Raw genomic sequence first — 25,015 nt, forward strand, 5'->3', positions numbered from 1 at the left:
CAATACGCTGCGAGTGGTCAGTAATGATTACACCATGTCTGCTGCCAGGGGATCTGTGACAAAGTGGATTAACAATTCCATTTGCCACTTAAGTACATGTTTATTTTTCTAACTATTTCTTTGTTCACAGTGTTTGTTTGGGTTCATTACTTTATGTTAACTCGAAAGTCCATGTGATAACGCTAGTACACAGTACTATCCGGGGTCTGTTTTGTGTTTAGCGTTATTTTTCCATCATCTTTACAACTGAGTTAGCATAGTAAGGACAGACACAAGTTATGGGTATTTCATTTACTTTTATTATTTTCTGTAAATAGCATTTGTTAGACTATTCAGTTAAGCACATGTCTTTTGATTAGGCCTTACCAGGTGCAGCAAGCCAGGGGGAAAAAGGGAGCTGCCCAGCAATTCCCGGCATTTTATAGAGTTGGTGACATCATCAGTGAGGTCAGGGATGCTACCATGTCAGAGGGGGGGAAGCTGCTGATATTATTAAGCTCATTAAAGGTTTCTGCTGGGTATAGCTGAGAATGGTGCCTTGGGTTACATATTTGAGTCTCAGGGGAAATGAGAGTTTCAGGGAGAAAGTGTCCAATGTGTCTGTTATGTACCGCGTTTAAGATGGTTTGTTTGCCCACCCTGAAGAGAGGATGGTAGGGGCCTGTTACCTGTAATGGAGGGAAAAGGGAAGGATAAAGGGAGTTGTCTGGAGAGGCCAGGTTGAGAAGGGTATGCACAGCAGCTACCGGGGCTTGTGCTGTTAATTTGTGAGTAAATGAGTTCATTTCTTCTCAGTTCCTTATGTTTATAGTTTTTGCTTGGTGTTGGTTTTTTTTGTTGCACTATTCTGGAAGCACCTGAAAATAAAATGTCCAGCCATGGGGACTTTCAGCTGAGCCTTCTGTGTCTGCCTCCTACTTCGGAGTAGACCCTCTGGTCGCACCATCTCACAGGATCATATTTCACAATTTGGCAGCTCAAATTCAATTTCTCCAGTCGATATCACTGCTGTATGCTTTGGTAAATGAGGCCTCAAATAAAATGCCAGCTTATAATTAAAATCATTCAATACATAAACCAGATCATAATTTGGGCTGCTTTGGCTTGACAGTGTAAATTTGAAGCAGGTGACACTTACCTGGCCTGTGTATTTCACTGCTGCTGAAAAATCCATTTTCCATTTTTTTGGCATTGAAACATTATGACTGGTCCCATACAGAGGCAGACAGATTCAAAGGAACCAGGAGTGAATGCACAAGCTTCTCTAAAGGTCACCGAAAGTAAGCATGATTGCAAAGTGAAGGCACTTTGCCAGAAAGATGGTGATTGTAAAGGCAAAGAATCATGAGCCACACCAGGCAAAGGTGGGAGGCAGCAGGTGTCACATGTTTGTAACTGTAACAGCCTGCATTTCAGAGGAGGTTATTATCACCATGTCAGCAAAAAATGCATAACACCACAGAAACAAAGGAAATAAATCCCAAAATCAAGCTTAACTCACTGAAGCTAACACATGTCTCACCTCTGCTGAGAGCCCTCTACACAGTGAGACACAACTTGTTTTCTCATTAAAACCTCTCTAAACTCTCCAGAGTACTCCACCAAGAAAAGCTCTACAATGATGAAAATAATGACAAATTTATCCAGATCTTATGGTCTATAATTGTTACCATGCCCTCACAGCAATAAGCTTCGCATGCAGCTCTTGGCCTAATACAAGCCACCCTCATGCCCTTATCAGTGGAGCTTGTTGGATCACATGCAGCCTGAGAGGAAGTAGACAGTACTGAGAGCTAAAAGAACAGTTTCTACCTCCACTGTATACACACCAAAGACAGAGCAGGTGGAGCTGTGGTGACAAGAGGGCAGGAGGCAGGCACCTGAGCCAGAGCAGAGATGGTAGCAGAGGCTATGACCTGGCAATTGGTGGACTGGTGGAAGACAGGCAGGTCAGCTGGTAGAGTAAGGGTAACAAGAGGCTGCTGAAGCACAGCCACTGTAGACTGCTGCAACACAAGAAATGAGGACCGCTGCACCACAAGAAGTGATGACCGCTGCAGCTCAGCAGGAACAGGGAATAGCTGCAGCTCAGGAACTGGTGACTATATGATGCCAACGAATCGTATATATTATCATGTTACACCAAGAGATGGCCGCTGTTTGTCAGATGTTTATGTGTGTGCGTGAAGATAAATGGGTTCGATGAACAGTCACAGAACAGTCTGTCTACCATAGTCTCAGTTCCACACAGTGTCGTTGTCTGCTGTCTCCAGGTGTTATTTGATGTGGCAGAAGTCTCTTTTTTTTTGGCAGTTTCTCAGCACGTCAGAAGTTAGACAGCTCTGCTCTTGTCAAAGGTCAGGTGCAGAGTAAGACATTATGAATTTTGGGGTCTGCTTTTAAACCTAACATCATCTACTGTTACTATAACAACAAGACCACTTTAAATTTAAAACCTCATTTACCTCATTTCTGATGTTTTATTTCAATCTTTCTTGTGGAATTAACCACATATTTGTATAATAATGATGATAATTCAGTGGCCTTCTGCTTGCAGCACTTTCAGTTTTCTTCCCATCTGTTTCTGTTGTGCTGGTCTTTTATCTGTAAAGCAATAAATGAATAAATGGAAACAAAGCGAGTATAGGAAATGCAACTGCTGTTGTCATGTTATTGCTCTCACAAATCACACACATTCAAGAGGCCTCTGACAAAACTTTATTACTTCATATATAACTAATGCTAAACTGTCCTCCCTGGTCCACAATATGAAACCAATACATAAAGCTGCTGTAATCAATATTATTATATTAACAATGGATCAAATGACTGTGTATAGGAAAGGGGTCCATCATAGATTTAAACCTGCAGATTATTATCACCAGACTCTGCAACTCACCTCAGCACTGCAGAGCATTTGTGCAGGGTCATTTCCTTCAGTCCATCCAAGCACTAATAATAACTATGAAAACATGAACATGAGGTGTTTTATTATGACTTCTTTACACGATAAAGAACAGGAACTTAATGAAAGAAAAGTCAATATGTACAATATATTTACCAATATGTTTACTTATAGGTATTTTAAAATGTGTAATTATGCAGATCTTTCCTTTAAATTATTAAAAGGCATGTCTGAAACGTCCCACACATGGTACTGCAGGTAATAATGTTTCTAGTGATTTAAGTAAAACTGCAAATGAGCATACAGTGTGAATGTATGGTTAAGAAATGTACTTAAAGGCAATAAAAGTTTATTTTTTCTATCTGTTTCTCTCCACAAGCGACGGTGTCCAACATGAAAGCAACATTTTCTGTATGTTGTTCTGCTTGTGCTCTGCTCACTGGTTTGAAGTGGGCATTATGGGAGATGAAGGCTGGATTTTTTGAGGCTGAACCATTAGGGGACAAATGGACACGAAAGATCTCAACCACTGCAGCTTCAATTAGACCATTCTTTTTCTGTCTCTCACAAGTCTTCTCACTTTATGGAAGTGCAACACCAACATCGACCACTGTGAATCAAATCTGATCAAATCATACCTACACAGTCCTGATGAAGCACATCAGCTGAGTATTAAACTTTTAATGCTTATTTAGTCTTGAATATTTAATGTTATAGAGGTTTGAAACCACTTTTTAATAAGTAGACTAAGCCCAATTTCCTACATCATTTTGCTGCAAGCCGGCTGCAAACACACATCAGGGGAAATTACTTTTCCCTGGGTGACATACAGATTAGAGTGAAGTTATTATTTGGTATAATCTGCATAAAAACAGATGATGGTTTCTAAATGTAATACAAAAAAGACATGAGGGCAGATGAAAACATTTCCTCTGTCTCCTCAAAACAATCAGAAGCATACTTTCAAATACACCTAGTGAAGATGAAAGTGGGGGAAAGTTCTCCTTGAGCTTTATCAGCAAATAAGATTTCAATTCAAAAACAGAGAGTGACTTTACTGTAAAACACAGATAAAATGCACTTTTCTTCTTCCTTATTTTCTTTTCTTTCCATATCTTGAGTGTCACTCTCAGTTTACAACACGATCTCTTCATAGGCATCACGTCTTCTGCAGTGTCAGTGCCTGAGGAAGTCAAGCAGTGATTTAATGGATCATCTCTGACATGGTAAAAATAAAATAAAATAAAATAAAATAAAATAAAATAAAATAAAATAAAATAAAATAAACATATTGGCAGATCTCAGAAATGTTGTTGCCTGAAGGAATTGTACACGATGATCAGGACAAAGACAAAAACTACACTGTCCACCACTGAGAATCATATCAGCAATTCCGACAGTTTTGTTGACATCTAAGCTGGAAGCAGCCAGATGGAGAGATAAAGAAGAAGTTTTAGATTTTTTTAATTGTTTGTTCAGAGGGTTGGTAGTCCTTCCTCCTGTTAGTCAATGGACTGCGTCTTGCATTTCAGGTGAGCGCTCTTGGTGGCCAGTGACAGCGTTTTGTATGTGCTTGTCACGTGATGCTTGTTTGTTGTCTGGAAAATGAGTGTTTAATATTGTACCATGACATTTGTGTTTGTAAATGACCATTTCAATAAAGGTTTTATTAAAAAAAAGGCATGTTTATACCACATGACTTCCGTTTTGTCGCATACTCGCTTGCCATTGGAGAAGGCTCTTGTCCACGCCCACGACACTCCATGCCTATCTTTCCCGCGAACGGGATGCGCTCGCGCGGTGACGCTGGCTAGATGCTAGGTGATGCAGACAGGCCTCGCACACTGTTGATAGGTTTATCTCAAACGTACAGTCAAAACAGCTTTGAAATTTGCACACATGGCGAAGCAAAGCTCTCTTTTCAAGTTTTTCTCAAAGTCTCCGCCGCCGGTGTCCAAGCCGAAACCGAGTCCTTCTCCGACCGAGGCAGACCTGCCCTCCTCCGTGGAGAAGTCCAACTCCTCTCCGAAAGAGCAAGCCAAACAGGCACCGCAGCAACAGTCCACCAAGACCAGCAACGTTAAACCGAAAAGTAACTCGAAACCAGCGAAAGGGGGCTTCAACAAACTGTTCGGCGACAAGGCCCCGACGACAAATCAAAGGTGGGTTAGCCGTGTTACTCGTGGGGGAAGTGTAATTGCTGGAAACATGTTTTCCACTGCATTTTTTTCCCGTCTGCAGAAGATTGTCTGCAAAATCCCAAAAGGTGCATTTGGTGGATCGAAAAAAAGCAACTTTTTGGTTAGTCGTCACGTGACGACCCCGCTATAACTTCTTTCGTTTTTACTTAGCTGAGAGGACAAGTGGGTGTTGCTTTCGACCATGCTTGAAACGCTGAACGACGTTTTCTCTTCATTAAGTCAGTGCTGATGCCTCTCGTGTAACAACGTGGACCGCAGATTGAATGTAAAAATGTGCTGTTGACGGTCACTTCGCATAGAGTAGACAACGTGTAGTAGTGGCGTCTCGTCACGCCATGCCAATCCCCCTCCCCTGTTCATAATATAATGTGTGTACTTTTAAGATAATAGTAAACACAGCAATGATGCAGGAGTGGCTACATCATACATATCAATACCTGCATTACTGTACACAAAGTCAAACTTTTGATGGTAAACTTGCACTTTCAAGTTTCCCAATAATAGTCCCATAATTTTCAGTTGTAGTTATTACTTTTCTAGTTAGATTGTCATAAATGACAGCTTGAAATTAATGTGTAACATTTAAGAACATGTCTACAGTAAAATGTGCACCTGTATAAGTTCCCCAACATAAAACTTCATTTAAACTTAAAACATAAGTCAGTTTAGTCAGTAGGTGATAAGATGTGTTGTGTGTTATATATGTAATAAGAACTATTAAAATTCTGCATATGAGATCATGCTCTTAGTCAGGGAAAAAACAGATCCCTATGGTTTGGGTCAATGTATTGTGTGAGATGAATAAGTGTGTTTTTCCTTCCTCAGCAGCTCCACATGCACATTTAATGCTGGCGCCCTCGTGTGGGCAAAACTGGAGGGACACCCCTGGTGGCCATGCATGGTGGTACCTCAACCTCTGAGTGGACAGCAGATGAGGGGCCGCGGTCGGGCCCAGCGCATACATGTCCATTTCTTTGATGAGCCCCCGACTAGAGGATGGGTCAGCACCAAATACATCCGAGAGTACCAAGGTTGGCCACAATTACTCCCAGCATTAATGAGAAGAATAATCTTAAAGCTGTGGCTGTAATTTGCTTAGTCCTTCCAATAAGATGTATAACCGTATTTGCTACGGCTGAATCATGATTTGTCTCCTTTGTACTGTTTTGTAGGCTCTGACAGCAGCGATGCTAAAACGGGAGGTGTGTTCTTCAGTGGCAAACCTGTAATCCGTCATGCAATGGAGCTCGCTGATAGAGTCATGTCTGACAGCCCTGAAAAAAGATTAAAGATGCCTCTTTGTATGGATCCCTCTGATGAGGAAGAGGATGATGATGATGAAGAAATGGAGGTGACATTGTGATTATAAAGTTGGCATTTTACAGTTTAAGTAACAGTGTTATTCTAATGCCTGCTTTTCATCAGGAGTAGTAGTAGTAAAGCATGGTGTGTTTCAGGGCATGAATACAGGATTTTTACCAGTCCTCCTTTGTGTTTTTTAAGGTTGACAAATCAACATTGACTGATGAAGAGCTCACTGATGAGGATGAGCAAAAAAAAGAAGTAAAGTCTCCCAAGGTTGGTCGAAGATCATCCCGTGCTTCAACAGAAAAGGGAAATACGGCCAAGCGCCGTCGCATAATTGTGGCCTCAGACAGTGATGGGTCAGATGAGGAATTCAAACCAGAACAAGCTGCATCCAGCAGTGAGGATGAGGAAGAAGAAGGGACAGTGAGCAGTGAAGAGGAGGAAGAGGGGAGCACACATGAGTCAGAAGCAGAAAGCCCCGTCAAGCCTGTGAAGCGCAAACGGCCTGCAGAAAAGTCTGCTTCTACAAAAGCCAAGACACCGACTACCCTGTCCAAGGCTCCAAAACAAGCTCCGGCAGCTGTTGCAGCCAACACAAAGTCTCGTTTATCAGCCTTCTCTGCCCCTGACAACTTTGAGAGCCAGACAAGCGGATCAGGCACAGGTGGAGGCGCCACAGTTTGGGACCATGAGAAACTGGAGTGGTTGCAGGATGGCAGGAGGAAGGACAGCGGAAGGCGGCGTCAGTCAGAGGATGACTACGATCCCACTACCCTGTATGTGCCAGAAGACTTTCTGAACAGAAACACTCCTGGCATGCGTCGGTGGTGGCAACTCAAATCTAAGATGTTTGATACAGTCATTTTTTACAAGGTGGGGAAGTTTTATGAGCTCTACCACATGGATGCTGTGATCGGGGTCAATGAGATGGGACTAACTTTCATGAAGGGGACCTGGGCACACTCAGGTTTTCCAGAGATCGGCTTTGGACGTTTCTCAGATGTACTGGTCCAGAAAGGATACAAGGTGGCTCGTGTGGAGCAGACTGAGACCCCAGAGATGATGGAAGCACGCTGCAAGACCATGGTGAAGCCCACCAAGTTTGACCGCGTGGTGAGAAGAGAGGTGTGTCGGATTATTACACGTGGTACCCAGACCTACAGCGTGTTGGACGGTGCTCCCTCTGAGAGTCAAAGCAAGTTCCTGCTCAGTGTAAAGGAAAAGGCTGAAGACGAAAGCTCTGGTTGTTGCCGCACATACGGTGTCTCCTTCGTAGATACCTCTGTGGGTTATTTCCATGTAGGTCAGTTCCCAGACGATCGTCACTGCTCTCGTCTGCGCACCCTGATAGCACACTTTGCTCCAGCTGAAGTGCTCTTTGAAAAGGGGAACCTATCTGTTGAAACACGTAAAATACTCAAGTCCTCTCTGTCCTCTGCTCTGCAGGAAGGACTTAATGCCGGCACCCAGTTCTGGGATGCTCAAAAGACTCTTAAAACTCTTTCAGAAGAAGATTATTTCAGAGAGACTGCTGGTAAGGATCAGGGGACAGGGAACAATTTTCTTCCTGCTCTTCTAAAAAAGATGACCTCTGAGAGTGATTCACTGTGCCTTACTCCTAAAGAGGGCTATGAGCTGGCACTGTCAGCACTGGGTGGATGCATTTTCTACCTGAAGAAATGTCTAGTAGACCAAGAGCTGCTCTCCATGGCCAACTTCGAAGAATATGTCCCTGTTGATGTCGAGATGGAGAAAGCTGCTGGACCTGCCAGTTTCTTTGCCCAGACTCGTCAGCGGATGGTCCTTGATGGAGTGACTCTGGCAAACTTGGAAATCTTTCAGAATGGGTCAGGAGGAACAGAGGGCACGCTGCTGGAGCGTTTGGACACCTGCTCCTCCCCGTTTGGCAAGAGGCTGCTGAAGCAGTGGCTCTGTGCTCCTCTGTGTAACCCCACATCCATCAAGGACCGACTGGATGCAGTAGAAGATCTGATGGGAGCTCAAGCCCAGGCTACTGAGGTGTCAGACCTGCTGAAGAAGCTCCCAGATTTGGAGCGTCTTCTGAGTAAAATCCACAGCATTGGCACTCCTCTGAAGGGCCAGGATCACCCCGACAGCAGAGCTGTTCTCTATGAGGAGGTCACCTACAGCAAGCGCAAGATAGCGGACTTCCTCTCAGCACTGGAAGGCTTCAAAACTATGCAGGAGATCATTTCTGCCCTCGCTCCAGTTTCACATGAATTCCGATCCACATTGCTCCGTCAAGTTGTCAGTCTGAAAAATGAAAAGGACGGCCTCTTCCCCGACCTCTCTGCCGAACTCAAGCGCTGGGAGACAGCCTTCGACCACCAGAAGGCCCGCACCACTGGTGTCATATCCCCTAAAGCTGGCTTTGACCCAGAGTACGACCAGGCTCTAAGTGGAATCAAGAACTGTGAACGAGAGCTGCAGGATTACCTGGACAGACAGAAGAAGAGACTTGGCTGTAAAAGCATGGCCTACTGGGGAACTGGGCGAAACCGCTACCAGATGGAGGTGCCTGACAGTGTCTCAGAGAGGAATATTCCTGAGGAGTATGAGGTGAAGTCTACAAAGAAAGGCTGGAAGCGTTACGTGACAAAGGAGAGCGAACGGCTGTTCTCAGAGCTGCAAGGGTTTGAGGAGAAGAGAGATGCTGCCCTGAAAGACTGTATGAGGAAACTCTTCTACAACTTTGACAAGAACTACGCAGACTGGAAGACGGGTGTGGAGTGCATGGCAGTGCTGGGTAATTACACGCTTTTTATTCGTCTTAATCAGCATCATTTTTTCACAGCACGAATCAATCAAATCTGTCAAGTGATACGTTTCAATTACTGCCCAAGTGTTGTTCATCTGGTCCTCACAGTGTAATTTCTTTTTATGTTTCTGAGGAAGAGACTTAAGCTTGTGGAAATTAGTTTGCATTGCAGGTGTCTGCTCTGAATACACTTCCTGCAGGTGTTACCGATATGCCTCCATAATGTGCATTAGATGATGTTGTTGCACCCGTCTGAGTGCTTGTTATAAGTCTGGCTGTCATTGAGTAACTATTCAATTTAAAACTTGGCTAAGATGACAGTAATTAGTTTGTTTTTCTCTCTTATGGAAATCGTGCACTGGTGTTTGCCCCTGACAGAGGGAGAGATAATTGCGTAGTTTATTACTCATCTCTGGGCTGTAACATAATGTGTTTATAATGTGTTTTTCTACCTCTGGGCCATCCCTCAGCCTCAGGTTTTCTTGTTTGAGTTTAAGAGAGCTGGGATGCAAAATCATCCCATAAAATACAGAGAAAGCAAGAAGTAAATCGGTTTAGGTCTTAATTCCTCTTAACTTTAATTATTCATGTATTGTCATTTGTTTTCAGATGTGCTGCTGGCTTTGTCACGCTACAGTCAGGGCGGAGACGGACCGATGGCCAGGCCGGAGGTGGTGCTTCCTGAGGGTGATGACCAGGTAGCACCCTTCCTTGACCTCACTGGATCGCGCCACCCTTGTGTCACCAAGACCTTTTTTGGTGACGACTTCATCCCTAATGACATCTACATTGGCTGCCCTGGTAGCAGCGACGATGAGGGGAAAGGTGATGCCTCTTGTGTCCTCGTCACAGGGCCAAACATGGGCGGGAAGTCAACTCTCATGAGACAGGTGGGTCATTCATAGATGTATATTGATCCAAAGCATATTGCTTTGTTTTCTCTGTGTGTATAAAACCTAACAGGAGTAAGTGACAGACTGGAAAGATTTTGGATTTTCACATCCACATGGATAGTACAGGTCTCCCCGAAGTCTCACATTGAGACACTGCTGCTCTTTTTGAACAGTGCGGACTCGTGATCGTCCTAGCCCAGCTGGGTTGCTACGTTCCTGCTGAGAGCCTGCGCTTCACACCAGTTGACAGGGTCTTCACTCGGCTGGGAGCCTCGGATCGTATTATGGCCGGTAACGTCATGAGCTCCTGTAGTGTAACACATGCTGCAATATCTTAAACTTCCACTTCACTGGCTGAGCTTGTATTATCCAACATGTCTCCTTTAGGAGAGAGTACCTTCTTTGTGGAGCTAAGTGAGACTGCCAGCATCTTGCACCATGCCACTAAACACTCTGTCGTGCTCCTAGATGAATTGGGTAAGTCTTTGTTGCTGATTAAAGCGAATTCATAGTGCCAGTGAACAGCAGAGAGAGTCTCCCCAGCAAGTGTTTTGTTCTCGTGGTGGTTTGTTTTCGGGGTGTAACCGTTCAGCTGTGAACTGTTTGCAGGAAGGGGCACAGCCACATATGATGGCACAGCGATTGCCAGTGCTGTTGTGAAGGAGCTCGCTGAGAAGATCTGCTGTCGCACACTCTTCTCTACACATTACCACTCCCTCGTGGAGGACTACGCCAACAACCATGCTGTGCGGTTGGGCCACATGGTGAGTACAGCAATGCAGAACATGCTAAATACTGTGCTGCACAGCCAAAGGGTAGCAGACAGTTACAGACTGTTAAAATGTGAAAAGCTGTGGCTGGAAGTGCAATCTCAGAAAATATCGTCGAAATTGTATTAGAATATTGTTGCATCCTGTCTGTTTTGCCCTATTTTCTTTACCCCTCGTTGCTATTCAAATCTTTGTGTGGTCTTGTATTTAACAGGCAAAGTATCGCGCCATCAAAACTGAAACTGTACTTTTCAGCTTTGACTTCATTTTTCTCTGTAGTACAAAGCAACAAATCTGCACCTATGGCCAAAGTGCTGAAAGAATGTGCTGATGTTGCATTAAAACTACTGTACAAGAACATGTAGCAAGGACAATAACTTTTAGAGATTTTAGCTTCAGAGAATTCAGTGGTTTTGTGGGCACATCCACACACAGCTGCGTTCCTGGTGCCATCATTGTGAGTGCTCCTCTAGCCCCGCCTGTCACCCTGTAGCTCTCTCACAGTGTGCAGTACAGTAAACTGCCTCTCATCTGGCTGTATTTGTGTGTTCTGAATCACATGCAGTGTTACGCATAATGTCCCTGTTTTGTCCCTTTCAGGCTTGCATGGTGGAGAATGAATGCGAGGATCCAAGCCAAGAGACCATCACATTCCTCTACAAGTTCATCACCGGTGCCTGTCCAAAGAGTTACGGCTTCAACGCCGCCCGACTCGCCAGCCTGCCAGAGGAGGTCATCCAATCAGGACACAGGAAGGCCAGGGAGTTTGAGAAGAGCACCATCAGCCTCAGAGTCTTCAAGTATGTATTAGTATCTGGGTAAATATTCTGTAATGACAACACCTGGTGACACTTGGTACTGGTCAATGTCAGAACTCAGTACTGATTCTTTTCCTCTTTTCTCTCCTCTTCCAGGAAGCTCTGCCAGTTTGCTGAAGATGCCACACTGGACAGCACACACTTTGCTTCACTTGTTCAGATGCTCAACACGCTTTAGTTTGCAGACATGCTTTGTTTTGGTTGGTTTTCAGCACTTGAAAAAACACTACTGTAATGATCTAATAAAGTTTATTTTTAAAAAATGACAATGTTTCATCTAGGAAATTAAACCCTTTTAATTCACGCTAGCGCCTACATAACGGTTATTGAATACTTCACAATATATTAAGTCTAGATGTTATGATACATGCATACATTTCAGTCTGTATGAGAACCCACAATCACCAGTACACATGAATGGGGAGGAAGGAAGGGGGGGAGGGGGAGGGGGAGGGCAATTAAACCATATAGCGCTGTATATAGATACTTGTCTCAGCTTGTAGAGTAAAAGCCTTTTAAATTCTCCAGCAACATTGGCAAACAAGGGGAAAACACATCAAAATTAGCTGTGCTTTCACAAGACTTGTCTTTTTTTTTCTTGGACCCAATCAAAGTGAGAAATGAAGCCTGTTCTCTCAAAAGAAAAGATATATTTAACAGTCCAAGAAGCAGCATTTGTGGCCATCATTGAAGAGAAGGCAAGCACATAGACTCTAATACAGGTGAAGAGGTGAAAAGATGATCCTTGACTGACAAATCTATGGCAGGTTGTCAGCGTACCACAGAAGGTACAACCCAAATTCCAAAAAAGTTTAGACGCTGTGTAAAGCATCACTAAAAACACAATGTGCTCATTTGCAAATGAGCTGAGGTTACAGACGTTACCTGTGGAATGCTCCAGGTGTTTTTGGAGCATTCCACATCTTTCCCAGTCTTTAGTGGCTCCTGTCCCAACTTGTTTGAAACATGTTGCTGCATCAAATTCAGAATAAGCAGATATTTACAAAAATCAATGAAGCTGATGAGTCCAACATTAAATATATTGTCTTTGAACTGCTTTAAATTGACTATCTGTCAAAAAGAATAAGCTGATGATCACATTTTGTTTCGTTTTACACAGCGGCCAAACTTATTTTGAATCAGCGTCGTAATTTCTTGTTAAGTCTAAATGAAAATATCAACAAACTACTCCCCTGAATTGTTATACAACTGCAGCCTTGCCTAAAAAAAGCTTGATTTTGCCCGACATCTGTCTTTGCAGTGTCTCCTGTAAACTGGGTATTGTGTGACAGGCCAATATGAACAGAAAATATGCACAGATTACGTAAAACTGACAGAAATATCACAACGATTCACCTCTTTCACAAAGATAAACATTTAACATTGTAATCCAAGCAGAAAAAGTGATGCAAGTCTTATGAAAGCACATTTCGGCATCCATTTTTCTGTATTGCAAATGTGAGTAAGTCAACATTGCTGGAGAAAATGTTTAGTGTTTTCCTCTCTTTTCTCTGATCTCTTTCACAGAAAGAAGTTAGATACTGCGACATGTATAATTACAGCAATTCTAGGGTATAATAACCAAAAAATGTAACACATTTAATAAAATAAAGACATTCAAGTACAGTAAGATTTTTGCATGAAAATACAAAACTACACAAAAAGCATTAAAATCAAATCTCAACAGTTGTCTTGAGGGAAAAAAAAAAAAGCTGAAGTGCTAGGGTCATTTTTCCCGTACATATCATACGAGCATGTCGGTTGCCCAGTGATGGAAGCATCGTTGAATTTGGGGCCTTTGCCTCCTCATGAGAAAAGTTGTGCCTCTTCTGACTGAGCGTCTGTCCATGATGGGCCTGTACATAACTGCGGTATCTTCTTAAAAGCAGACGAGCCTCGGTGGCTTTCTGTCCAGCTCTCCCCGATTTCACTTACTTGACCAAACCAACACACCCACACACCCTGAGTCAGCTGCTCTTGTGCTCCGTCCCACTGATGTCGTCTTTTTTGTCAAATAATTGAAGAAAAAGAAAAAGCGAGGCATCCATAATCACTTTTTTTTTTTTAAATGTCTCCTTTTAGCATATTCATGTCCTTTTTTTTAAGTCACTACGCTCTGTCAAAGTGAATCTGTATTTTAGTTTGGACTTCCTTCTCCACTGCACTTAAAGTGTCTTATGTCCGTTACTGCTGGAGCACAAAAGGACCTCGGGTCTCGAGCTCAGTTGTGCTGCAGTGTATTGGACTCTATAGGAGGGGCCGAGTCATACAGTGTGTCTGTGTCGTGAGTCGGCTCTCCAGCTAATGTGCAAGGGTTTGACAGCGTCCCTGCACCACAGTCACAGAAGAATCTGCAGGAGAGGAGGAAAAAAAATCTGGTGAAACTCCAAATTCATAGTATATTTCATATAAAAGGCATCAGTAACCGTGGAAGCATGAGACCTGGAGATCCATCGCACATCATGTGCAGCAGCTTCCCACCAATATACCAAACAGCTTTGGGCTGACCGTCTGAACACAGACTGAGACTCACCTATCGTGTCTGATGAACTCCACATCATGTCCTTGGTGACACTTCTTGATGCAGTTCACACAGATGGCGTTGCGGTCTGTTGTGTTACAGGTGTGACACCTGTGGGAACCCAAATTGTTAACACATCACCAAGCAGGTGCACAGCTGAGGATATTCTTTCCACCTTCGTTGTGAATATAAACACAAATTACCTGTAAAAATCGTGCATTGGGTAGCTGGTGTAACTTGAAATCTTGTACAGGCACTGACCTCTGCTCACAGCCTTTTCAATGGCATCTTGATTGTTCATGATTTTATTATCTGGAGGAGAGAGCAGAAGTTGGTTAACTGCAGGTCACTTACATTTTATTATAAGTCAGGGTTTAAGTCTCTGTGACCAGGAGAGTACCTTTCATTGTAACATTGACACCAGATGCAAGAAACAATCCCCCAAAGCGATTGTTGAAGATCTGATTGCCCTCGAGGGTCGCTGTGGCATGATTGGTGATCTCAATACCTAGTCGGAAAAAAAATGGTTCAAATTACAGGGTCCATAGCTCCCATTAGCAAGGAAGACTGTGCCTCGTTAAGGACAGGTTGTTTCTATATTTGTGAGGATGTTTAAATGCAGCCTGGTGTGACCTACCTGCAGCAAAGCCATCAAATATCCTGTTTTTCCGCAGTACGGGGTGGCTGTTGGTGCTGATGAGGACTCCTGCTTGAGCATTTCTGAAGATGTCGTTTTCCTCTAACAAACCTCAAGACAGAAAAGAAGACAGTCAATCCCACAAAACGCTGTCAGGAAAATGAAATGGTACAAAAGCCTTAGAGATGCAGAGTGCCTAATTTGTCAGGATTATGTCAGCCTCTTAAACCGTCCGAGGCTGGTAAGTACGCCCCCCATGTTCATACAATAAACAAGTTAGTTACCTCTTCCTCCGTTGAATATACAGATCCCACCGTCCCTCCCGTCATGGATCTTATTCCTCCGCAGGGTGGGGTTGCTGTCTGTCTTGATCCACACTCCTGCCATAGCATTGTCAAAGATCTCATTGTCCTCGATGAAGCCTAAGCCTGAAAAACATCGATTTATGTTTCATTATCAGGGCAGCGCACTGGTCAAACAGCATATTAGCGATGACGACGGAGGACACTGGCTCTCTGTAAGGTGTTAACCAGTAGACTGATTTCCCTGCTGGACTCTCAGAAAAGACATTCTTACCTGAGTTGTAAACCAAAATGCCTCCATTCTGGCCTCCCCAGATCTTGTTCCGCCGGATCTTGGGATTGCTGCCAGTCCTGGGGGAAAAAATAAGGCGACACATAACCATGAGGCAAATCTGTGCGATTGTCATTAAGGCATTCAGGTGAACATTTCCACATTGAATTTTTCCACAGACCTAATTTGAACTCCGGAGTACATGTGATTGTAGATGTCATTGTCTTCCAGCACGCCATGGCCATTGTCGTAGAAGTAGACCCCAACCTGTTTAAACAACGGTGAACATACATGAGCTCATGCTGATTCCTGGTGTTGAAATGCATTTAGAATTAGTTTCTATATGATCACAACAGATGTTTCTAAATTAGAGTATACTGAGGCAGTCTGACATTGCAATTTGTGGTCTTATCCATGAGATAAATGTGCGGGTGTAACTACATCACGTCAGATAAGTGTCAAGTGTGTCAAGTCACTTCCCATGTATTTCTTATCATCGTTAAACTCATAAGCAGCCTGTGATCTTACCTGCTTCCCACTGTGTATCCTGTTCCTCCTCAGCACTGGCGTACTGCCTGTTGTCACCCACACTCCTGCCAGCGTGTTGCTGTACACCTCGTTCTCCTCGATGACGCCTTGTCCTTTTTCATGCTGCGTGATACAGAACCATCATACATCACCGCTATGTTTCCAGATTATGGCAAAGAAGGTCAGGAAGTGAAAATGATCCCAAATGAAAACTTTTGTTAGGAAGAATGTTTTTTCATATACATGAATGAAATGCTGAGACACAAACCTACTGCCTATATAGATTTTGAAGTTTTCTTCCACCCCTTACAATCAAAAAGGCCTTTGCTGACCGCGAGTGGGGGTTCCCCTGGTTGGGAATGAGTAGTTTGGCTGCGTACGGTTTGAAAATACTCACCACATAGATGCCGCCATGCTGGCCATCGTGGATCTTGTTGTGCCTGACGATAGGGCAGCTGTTCGTCCTGATCTGGATTCCAGCCAGAGCGTTACCGTAGATGTCGTTCCCTTCGATGAGGCCTCGGCCATCACCAAAAATATACACGCCACCTTGATTGCCGTTAAAAATGGCATTGCCCCTGTATTTTGACAAAACAACAAATTTAAGGACATGCTAAAACTGCATTTTGTTGCATTTACATACTTTCTATTGCCAGGCCACACTGACCTTATTGTGGGGTCACTGTTCGAGGTTATCCAAACCCCAGCAAAGTTATTTGCATAGATCTTGTTTTCGATGAACTGGCCGCGGCCCTTTTCGTGCACGTAGATGCCCCCCGTCTGGCCGTGATGGATCTCACAACGTACCACCGTTGGGTTGGCGTATGCCTTCACTTCGAAGCCGGCTATACGGTTCCTGTGGATGTTACAGCTCTCAAAGTAACCCTGGGAATGGACAGAGGCATCCAAAATTACTGCAAGGCCTTCATAATGCTCCAGTCCATGAGCAGCGACTAAGCTTGTGTACACAATTACAGTACACACTGTACAATTATACTAAAATAAGGGTTCTTACACTCACATATACACATGAAGGCATTATACAACAGTGATACTGCAGTGACACCGCAGCACTGCTAATTACAGTGAGGCATAATCACTTCTTGTCATAACATTAAAGAAAAATGAGTGCAGCTATCGGTGAACAGTCAACAGCAGGAAGTTGTAGTCTACCATGCCGTGGTCAAATGTGAAAACGCCGACGTCTCTGCCATGGTGGATGTGATTCCGTCTGATGATTGGGTTGCCGTGGTTTTTCACCCAGATCCCAGCCAGGGCGTTGTTTGAGATCTCGTTGTCTTCGTATATTCCCTGAACGATTAACAGTGTTGAATGAGCTTAAGCTTTTTGTAAAGGAGCGTATGAGTGTTGAGAAAAATGCTGCTCCTGCTGTTTAAGTAGCTACACAGGCGTCAAGAAACCCACTCTAATATAATACAGATGCTGACATATAGCTTCAAATGCTAATGTAATTCTTAAACAATGTGTGAGCGGGGTGTATTACCTGTGCATGGTCCGTAATGTAAAGACCAACATTTTCACAGTCACTAATATTGCAGTGCTTGATTGTAGGACAAGCACCCTGACCGCTGACACAGACAGCTGAGCCCACTGAAACAAACACCACAGAGATTTATAGCACACCAACATCCATGACTAAATATATAACGAAAACAATCTCTGCTCGACTGCCACGACTATCTCGTTAATCATGCAAACCCTCAGATTTATCTTGTGACCCCTTTGAAGGTTGGGAAACACGGCAGTAAAACAACAGCGCAGCAGAAATACCTGTGCATGTGCTACGTATGATGCAGTGGTCGATGATGGGGCTGCAGTTGACTGTAATCTCCAAGCAGTGGTGTGCATTGTGGTGCTGGGCGGATTTATCATCAGGATTGAACTGCAGCAGAGACAAAAGGCATTACCAACAAGGCCTGCCTTCACCATTACCGGCCAAGTGTGCATATGAAACATTTATGTCATTTAAAAAAAGATGGATGCACCACACATGTCATCTTACCCTAATGGTCATGTATCCAACATAAGCGTCTTCTGAGCCCTCCATGAATACAAATGTAGAGTCTCTGGTATTCTCAATGATGACTTTCTCCGCTACTTTTCCAGGAGCTACAAGATAATCAGCTTCAATTAGAGGTAAGACTTTAAAAAAAATGCACAATGAACTTGTAAACTTCAGACACACATACCAGCTCCGATCATTGTGATAGGCGACTCGATGTAGATCCATTCATCTGTGTAAATACCAGAGTGGACGAATATGAGGCCATCAAAGTGAGGCTCCTGACCCCCTCCGAGAGCATCCTCAATGGTGTCATAGTACTGGAGAAAACATCACAAGTCAGGTGGGTGACTGGAGTATTCACATGGGGGGAAAAACCAATAAAAATGTTGGAAAATGTGGCGAGCAGACAGCAAACCACACTCACATATTTTGGTCTTGTAAAGTGATAAGTGGCTTCTGGGAAAAATATATTGGAGAATTGTCCAATATCTTTGGCATTTCTTTAAATAAAAACCCACTAGTTCTGTTACTTGGGAAAACACCAGAAATGATCGACAAGAAAGATTCTCACTTGTTATTAATAATTAGGGTAGCAATAATTAAACAGATTACAAGGAAATGGTTAAAAGATAACTTAACCAATGATAAATGGAAGGATCTGGTGGAGGAAATATACGAAATGGAAAAAATTACCATGAGAGTTAGAAATCAACTGAGTATTTTTGAAGAAAGATGGGAAAAATGGTTGAGATATACAACAGATGATGTTCCCAACGATGTTTGTTTAGATGACAACTGGTATAATGTGATTGATAGCATGGAAGTCACATGAATGTGTGTGTAACTAGGTTTGGGTGCACACACACTCGTGTGTGAGCATGTACGACTAGCTAGGTTGGTATCATGTCTATAGAAATCTGTGTGTGAAATGTGAAATACTTTGTTGTTATATAAAGTATCCTTTAACTTAAATCTATATTTAAGGGTTTATTTAATTATATCCTATGAAATAATGTGTTTATATTGCAATGTTAGTTTGTTTCTTTGTTTTCTCTTTTTCCTCTTTTCAATTGTCACTTATCTCTTGATATAGTTACAACCTTTGGTTATGTAGTTGTTGTTGTTTTTTTGTTATCTTACCTTTTTGATTTCCATATATGTTAAATAATTCTCAAAAATGCAAATAATAAAAAAAAAATGTTGGAAACAGTTCACTTACAAACATGTTATCTCTCCCTTTGTATCTGGCAGGATTACTGTAGAAGTGTTCTGCGAAGCCCGGCTTAACATGTGCTCCTTTATACTACAAAGAAAAAGCATTCACACAATTATTCACACATTTAACGACGGAAAAATTCATAATGAAAATGTGACCCAACAAAGGCGCTTTAACAAGATTGAGGGGGAAAAACAGTGATGGAAAACAACCCTAAAGGTCAGTACATCACAGAGGAATATAATTTAAATACATAGTTCTCTTCCACACCCTGCATACTGAATGTCACCATTATGGCCTGTGGTGTTGCCCTTTCACGTGACATTAGCTGTCTATACACATGAGGATTTCAAGACGCACAGATGCAACTTTTGGCAACACAAATATTAACGTAAAGCAGAGAGGCTCCACTTCATGCCTCATCAACAGCAACTTTTAAAGAGGAGCAAATACTGTGTCATAATTAGCTGTATGTGGTGGCAACTTAAGCTTAATGGTTCCAGCCCACATTCACTTTATTTATTCACATCAGTCAGTTTCAAAGCACTTTTCTCTGTTTTCTGGAGACTGCATTTGGTTCTTCTAGTGTAAAGTCAATGTTACATCACATATCAAAAATAAAAGCCACCAAGTAAGTAAAGAGGCTCCATACCAGCTGCTGGAAACTTTCCTTCCACGGGTTTGGCTGCTCGTACTCCTCTGGGTTTATCTGATAGAACTTCCCTGCCTCAGGGTGCATCATGGGTCGCGTGTACTCAAAAACTTCCATGTACAGCCTCTTCCTGAAATGTAAAAGCACCACAGTGATAAATACCACCCTCTATTTCAAATCAGATGCACAGCCCCATCAATTCATTAACAGGCACGATCATAATAATTCCATTAAAATAAGACACAAAATCCAAACTGCATCGAAACATTTAGTGAACACACAAAAAAGAGGCACAGCAAAGGTCACAGGGCATTGGTCAAGATGAGACGTCTCACCAGAGGATGGGGTCATTGGCCAGCTCGCTGAAGCGCTTGCACACACATGCTGCACGACACAAGTCCTGCTCCAACAGGTACGAGAAGATCTTTAGCACCACCTCGTCTGGAAGCTTCTCCTGCAAATACTGCTCTGCTGGAGCTGCTGGGAGGAGGAGGATTGTGGAGTTAGAGTCAAATATTTTGAAAGGACAGGGTTTGGGGTGGGATGAGACACCTGCAGCATATTTCTGGCAAGATCACACTAGGAACCAAAATGGTCTTCTGAGTCATGATAGCGACACAGTGCTGCAGACATCAAGAAGGCTCCTTTGAAAAGTCAAAGCTGAAAGTCAACACTTTCAGTCACAGTTTAATTAACACAAGTTCTTCCATTTACCTGAGTGAGCACTGCTTTAACAGCCCCACCAACTAAAACTAATTACATTTTCTTACACCTGCATATTTGCAAAGTTAGATGTGTATTATTTAACTTTTCTAATTAGTTAAGATGCATTACTGTAACTGCATTATTTACAATTTCTCTTTCATGGGTAACCTGGTGATTTCAATTCATGGATAAATACACGACTTCCTCACAAATGTGTGCAAGTTGTTGAGATTGGATGGAGGTCTATACTAGTGTGGCTCTAACTGAGCTCTAAACACGGACCCCCCAAAACTAGTATTTGGCTCCTAGACCAGAAGATCTAATTGCATCCCAACTGCCCGATGTTAGAGCTGAATGAAAAAAAGTTTCATCTTCACGATGTACAAATTTGGAGTGGTTACACTGTAAAGGATGCAGTATAATTAGGTAAACTGACTATACAAATCATGGATTTTTGCATTTTAACTTTAAATTAAGCAAAGACAAATTCTGAAAAAAGGTAATACTTGCTATTTAGAAGTAATTTGCAATTTAAAACAGACCATGAGGAGCTACTATGAGTACAACACAAGGCAGTGTGACTGTTTACTTCAACATCACAAAGCCAGAATCAAATGCCATCTAACGGGGCAAACATCTATTTCAGTCATCTTGGCTTGAACTGCACTGCATGAAAAAGACTCTAAATACCACAAATAACAGACTCTATATAATTCCCACTTTGCAAAACTCATGGTGCTATTTCATGCCTTTACCAAAGAGGTTTTTAAAGAGATGATCTGAACTCTTGACAGGAGTTTGATACATTACACATCTGCTTTTCCTAGATTGCCATTCCAGAACTTGACATTAAGTGGAAGATAAGCCTGAGCAGAAGGGTCAGTGCGGAACAAAAGTGTCGTGTTGAATTCACTCAAAAATGGACAACTCTCCTAGTTTCGCTAACATTTCCTTTATAATTGAGAGTCAGAGACCTTTCATTATGAAAATGAAAGTCAAACTTTCAGAGAAATGAAGGTATTCATAACAGACATTGTAAACAGCAACGTGACTTTGTGTGATGCATCGCTGCCCACTCCCAGCTAACACCAGTGACTGGCTGTACATTTTGACCTGATTCGCTATTTGATGAGTCAACACACTAAACTCATTGTGCTTAAGGAAAAGTAATTAAGTCTACCAAAATTACCCTCACACCACCACAATGATGAATGCACCTTTGGGGTGATACACATCCAGTCACATCTTAAAAATGTTTTCCTGATTACCTGGTAAATCTTGACATTTTCCTGACACTCTGGGACGCTTGGGTCGGTGTCCAAAGTTTTCTGTGGTTGAAGTGGAAGCACCCTGTAGATTAAAAAAGCCAAAAGAGACATTTAAACATAATTATCGTGTTTCATTAAAATCACGTCTTGATCTTAAAGAAGCTCTGTAAAGGATTCCTGGTGAACGCACCTCCATGTTTGTCTTTGTCGGACACACTGTTCTCTTGGGGAGAGACTTTCTTCTAAGTTGGTAGGGACTATTCTGAGCTCCTGGACCGGATTCTTCTGCGACCATATCTGCAGGAACGTCCTCATCTGCAAATGGTGGAAATACAAAAAACTCATCAATGGTGATGCTATTAATTAAACCAATCCCAGCTAACGTGATATTAAATAGAAGGAAATACAAGAGAAATGTGTCTTTGATGTCTTCGTGTTAATAGCATTTCAAATATGCTTATGTATATGCACTATGACAAAATAATACACAGTGAGTTTTACTGCGTTTTTGTTGTCCTGTGTGCTATAATCTTCTATGCTGTGAAACATTGACTCACGTGTGGCTTAATCTGCAATAATGGATGTTTAACGTGTGTGTATGTTTCAGATCCATAAACCTTCAACTTACTGTTTACCTTATATTATTAGAATTTGAGCTTTCCTACATAAACGTGTCAGTAATAAGAAATGCATTGTAAAAACAGATTAGCAGAGGCAATTAACTAAACAGCATATAACACACAGGTCTCACACACACACACACACACACACACACACACACACACACACACACACACACACACACACGCACACACAAAAAAAAACAGGTTTGTTCATTACCTGCTCTGTATGCTGCAAATTGATTACAGATCCTATCAAGAGGGGATTCAATCAAGACACAAAAAACAACCTCAGCATCAACCCTGAGCTAAATCAGACATCTATTTATAAGGCTCTTCACCATGGCATGATAAGTTGATAGCTACCCCAGATGGGAGATGCAAATTCCCCGCTTGTTGCTCTGGTTGCAAGGATGACTCTCCCCAGCTACTCGACCAGTAACCACTACAAACACCGTCTCTGTAACTAACTGGGCCAGTTAAAACGATTTCTCTGCAAATGTATACTGGAATAATGATTAGATGCTCTAACTTTGGCTATACAAACACATCTAAGGCCATGGGTGTACATCACAGCAAATATACACTATATGGCGTAAAATGGGCAAAGATGCTGTTATTGATCTGTTACCAACTACACTATAAATTACTTATTTACTGGAGCATGACAGTTCATTCTCCGTTACATTATTTTGACCACATAACCAAGTTATTAGTTTTGTGTTTACAATCACTTTTGAGAGTAACAAGCATTAAGGTGAGAGTTAACCCTCTGCTCCTGATTGTCATCCAATTGATACTGTGTGATACAACGCCACAACATGTATGTAGTCCACCATAAAACCGCAGAATCAAATTCAGAAACCAGCCATTATTGTTGCTGATCGTGTCCTCCAGTTTGAGTGGACTGGCACTGGCTTTCAGCCATGGCAAGTATGATTGAAGAGCATCTCTAGCTAATGTTTACTTTGAACAATTGCAGCCAGCATTCGCTTAGGTTGCACCGTCTGATGTCACACAGCGTTACGGTAAAAACTACCCAAAACACATTGTGACGGATTGTAAAAGTGATGTTGTTACATTAATTAAACGCATTATATCCACGCTTTGATGGTGTAACGTTACAGAGGCAATGAGGGCTGGGGCTTTTTTTTCTTTGGAAAACAGTAGAACGTAGATTGATAGCCAAACATGCTAATAATAACAGCTAGTACATGCTATGGTTAGTTAGCATGCTACGACAACTGGCAAAACCACTTTGTGTACCCTTCCCTGCGTTTGTCACCCACGACTAAAGCAAACCGCTGTATATCACTTGTCAATTTCACCGCTAATGTAGCGTTAGCTGACAAAAAAACGAAATTCAGCAGCAACATGAGGTCAGACAAGCAAAAGACAGGCCGACTCGGGGCAAAAATCAAGCAAAAACAAAGCGCGGCCTGAATGCTAGTTACAAACACAAAAGCCTGGGAGTTTCCTGACTGCGCAGCGACGTTTGGACGCTACTGTTAGCTCCCCGCTGTGTTATCACAACATCAGCGTTTCAGTCATACAAAACTAAATATGATCGCAATTAATACACGGGTCCATCTAAACACAGGGTTAACACAGTTCAAGCCCAAAGCTAGCCATTTGACAAGCCGTTCACTAATGCTAACGCAAGCTTAGCTACCATTACCTCTTTCCTGGTGGTTTCTCTCCGGCTGCACCGGGCGCGGCCTCGAGACTCGCCTGGGTCTTCTGCTAACGTTACTTGCTCTGACGGAGTTCATTTGGGGTGTTGTTAATCTTGAAGAAATGTCGAAGCCTTCACAGCAGAAGAGGCGACTCGGAGCATATCATCTATGTCTTTCTCTTAAGCATTGCACGATCTGCCATCTTTAGCCGCGGCTCCTGGAAAACGTATCGCTCTGTGTTATTCCCGTTCCCCCGCACTGGTGTTACGTCTTGCCCCGTTGTACCGAAGCAGGAGGAGCCATAGCAGACAGGCACAGTCCGTCAGGCCTCAGTCACATCACATGGGAGGACCTCTCGCCGTCACGTCGCCTTCCCCGTTCACGATGGTTTGCTCTTTGCTGATTACTTTCACTTTTCGAGCTCAGCCATTCAAGCGTCCACCATGGAGTGATCTGTTGTGTGTCTCAGCAGCAGTCTACCTCCCATTGACATTTTTCAGCTGAGTCCAGTCCTTATAGGTGGCGCTAAGGTGTCTTGCTCAAGGGCACATTGTAAATCTCCTACCTGTAGAGGAAAGAGAACATCCACCTTGTCCAAGAAGTTAATCTTTTTAATCTAACAGAATGGCATCGATTTATTTGGGTTGTCAGTGACATTAAAATGCTTAATTGGCCGTCTGTTATGCCACAGATGAATGATTTTGAACAGGGTTTTCTTCATCTCACAAAATGTAGATTTAGTAATTAATGGATGCACAGCTTGAAGCTAAAGTTAAAGTTTGATCTGTCATTTTTTTCTGCATAATCTTCTCAAATAAACTGTGATGAAGGACTGTTTTGCAAGGACAGATTGGTCCATCACTGGTTAGAAAAGCTGTTCCCGGCAGATGGCAGGAAAACATACTGAAACTGCTTGACC

The 25,015-nt window shown here is 42.7% G+C and overlaps 2 protein-coding genes across 4 annotated transcripts; one reads left to right on the forward strand and one right to left on the reverse strand.

The window, feature by feature from the left end:
- Positions 1 to 4,663: 4,663 nt before the first annotated feature.
- On the forward strand, positions 4,664 to 11,950 carry msh6 (mutS homolog 6 (E. coli)). Of its 2 annotated transcripts, none has more exons than XM_070976994.1 (10): positions 4,664 to 5,067; positions 5,932 to 6,137; positions 6,279 to 6,457; positions 6,610 to 9,181; positions 9,803 to 10,083; positions 10,260 to 10,377; positions 10,474 to 10,563; positions 10,696 to 10,850; positions 11,457 to 11,656; positions 11,771 to 11,950. In XM_070976994.1, exons 1-10 carry the CDS (start codon positions 4,805 to 4,807, stop codon positions 11,850 to 11,852), a joined length of 4,146 nt encoding a protein of 1,381 aa, XP_070833095.1. In that variant the 5' UTR covers positions 4,664 to 4,804; the 3' UTR covers positions 11,853 to 11,950. The 2 variants fall into 2 exon arrangements, with proteins under 2 accessions (XP_070833095.1, XP_070833096.1); XM_070976995.1 differs by having other exon boundaries at positions 4,696 to 5,067; positions 5,935 to 6,137.
- Positions 11,908 to 24,633, reverse strand: fbxo11a (F-box protein 11a). 2 transcript variants are annotated; one of them, XM_070976998.1, is made up of 22 exons: positions 24,099 to 24,633; positions 21,991 to 22,115; positions 21,801 to 21,882; positions 20,163 to 20,304; positions 19,828 to 19,957; positions 19,179 to 19,262; positions 18,144 to 18,276; positions 17,957 to 18,063; positions 17,725 to 17,836; positions 17,438 to 17,544; positions 17,107 to 17,244; positions 16,601 to 16,818; positions 16,331 to 16,511; positions 15,934 to 16,056; positions 15,587 to 15,672; positions 15,409 to 15,485; positions 15,117 to 15,260; positions 14,833 to 14,943; positions 14,596 to 14,703; positions 14,399 to 14,507; positions 14,208 to 14,306; positions 11,908 to 14,025 (listed from the first exon to the last, which is right to left on the reverse strand). In XM_070976998.1, the coding sequence occupies exons 1-22, from the start codon at positions 24,190 to 24,192 to the stop codon at positions 13,896 to 13,898; spliced, it is 2,640 nt and encodes an 879-aa protein (XP_070833099.1). In that variant the 5' UTR covers positions 24,193 to 24,633; the 3' UTR covers positions 11,908 to 13,895. The 2 variants fall into 2 exon arrangements, with proteins under 2 accessions (XP_070833099.1, XP_070833098.1); XM_070976997.1 differs by having other exon boundaries at positions 20,163 to 20,307; positions 24,099 to 24,553.
- Between the last annotated feature and the right edge of the window lie 382 nt (positions 24,634 to 25,015).

The sequence above is a fragment of the Chaetodon trifascialis genome, chromosome 13 (genome assembly GCF_039877785.1).
Source record: "Chaetodon trifascialis isolate fChaTrf1 chromosome 13, fChaTrf1.hap1, whole genome shotgun sequence".
Classification (NCBI taxonomy): domain Eukaryota; kingdom Metazoa; phylum Chordata; class Actinopteri; order Chaetodontiformes; family Chaetodontidae; genus Chaetodon; species Chaetodon trifascialis.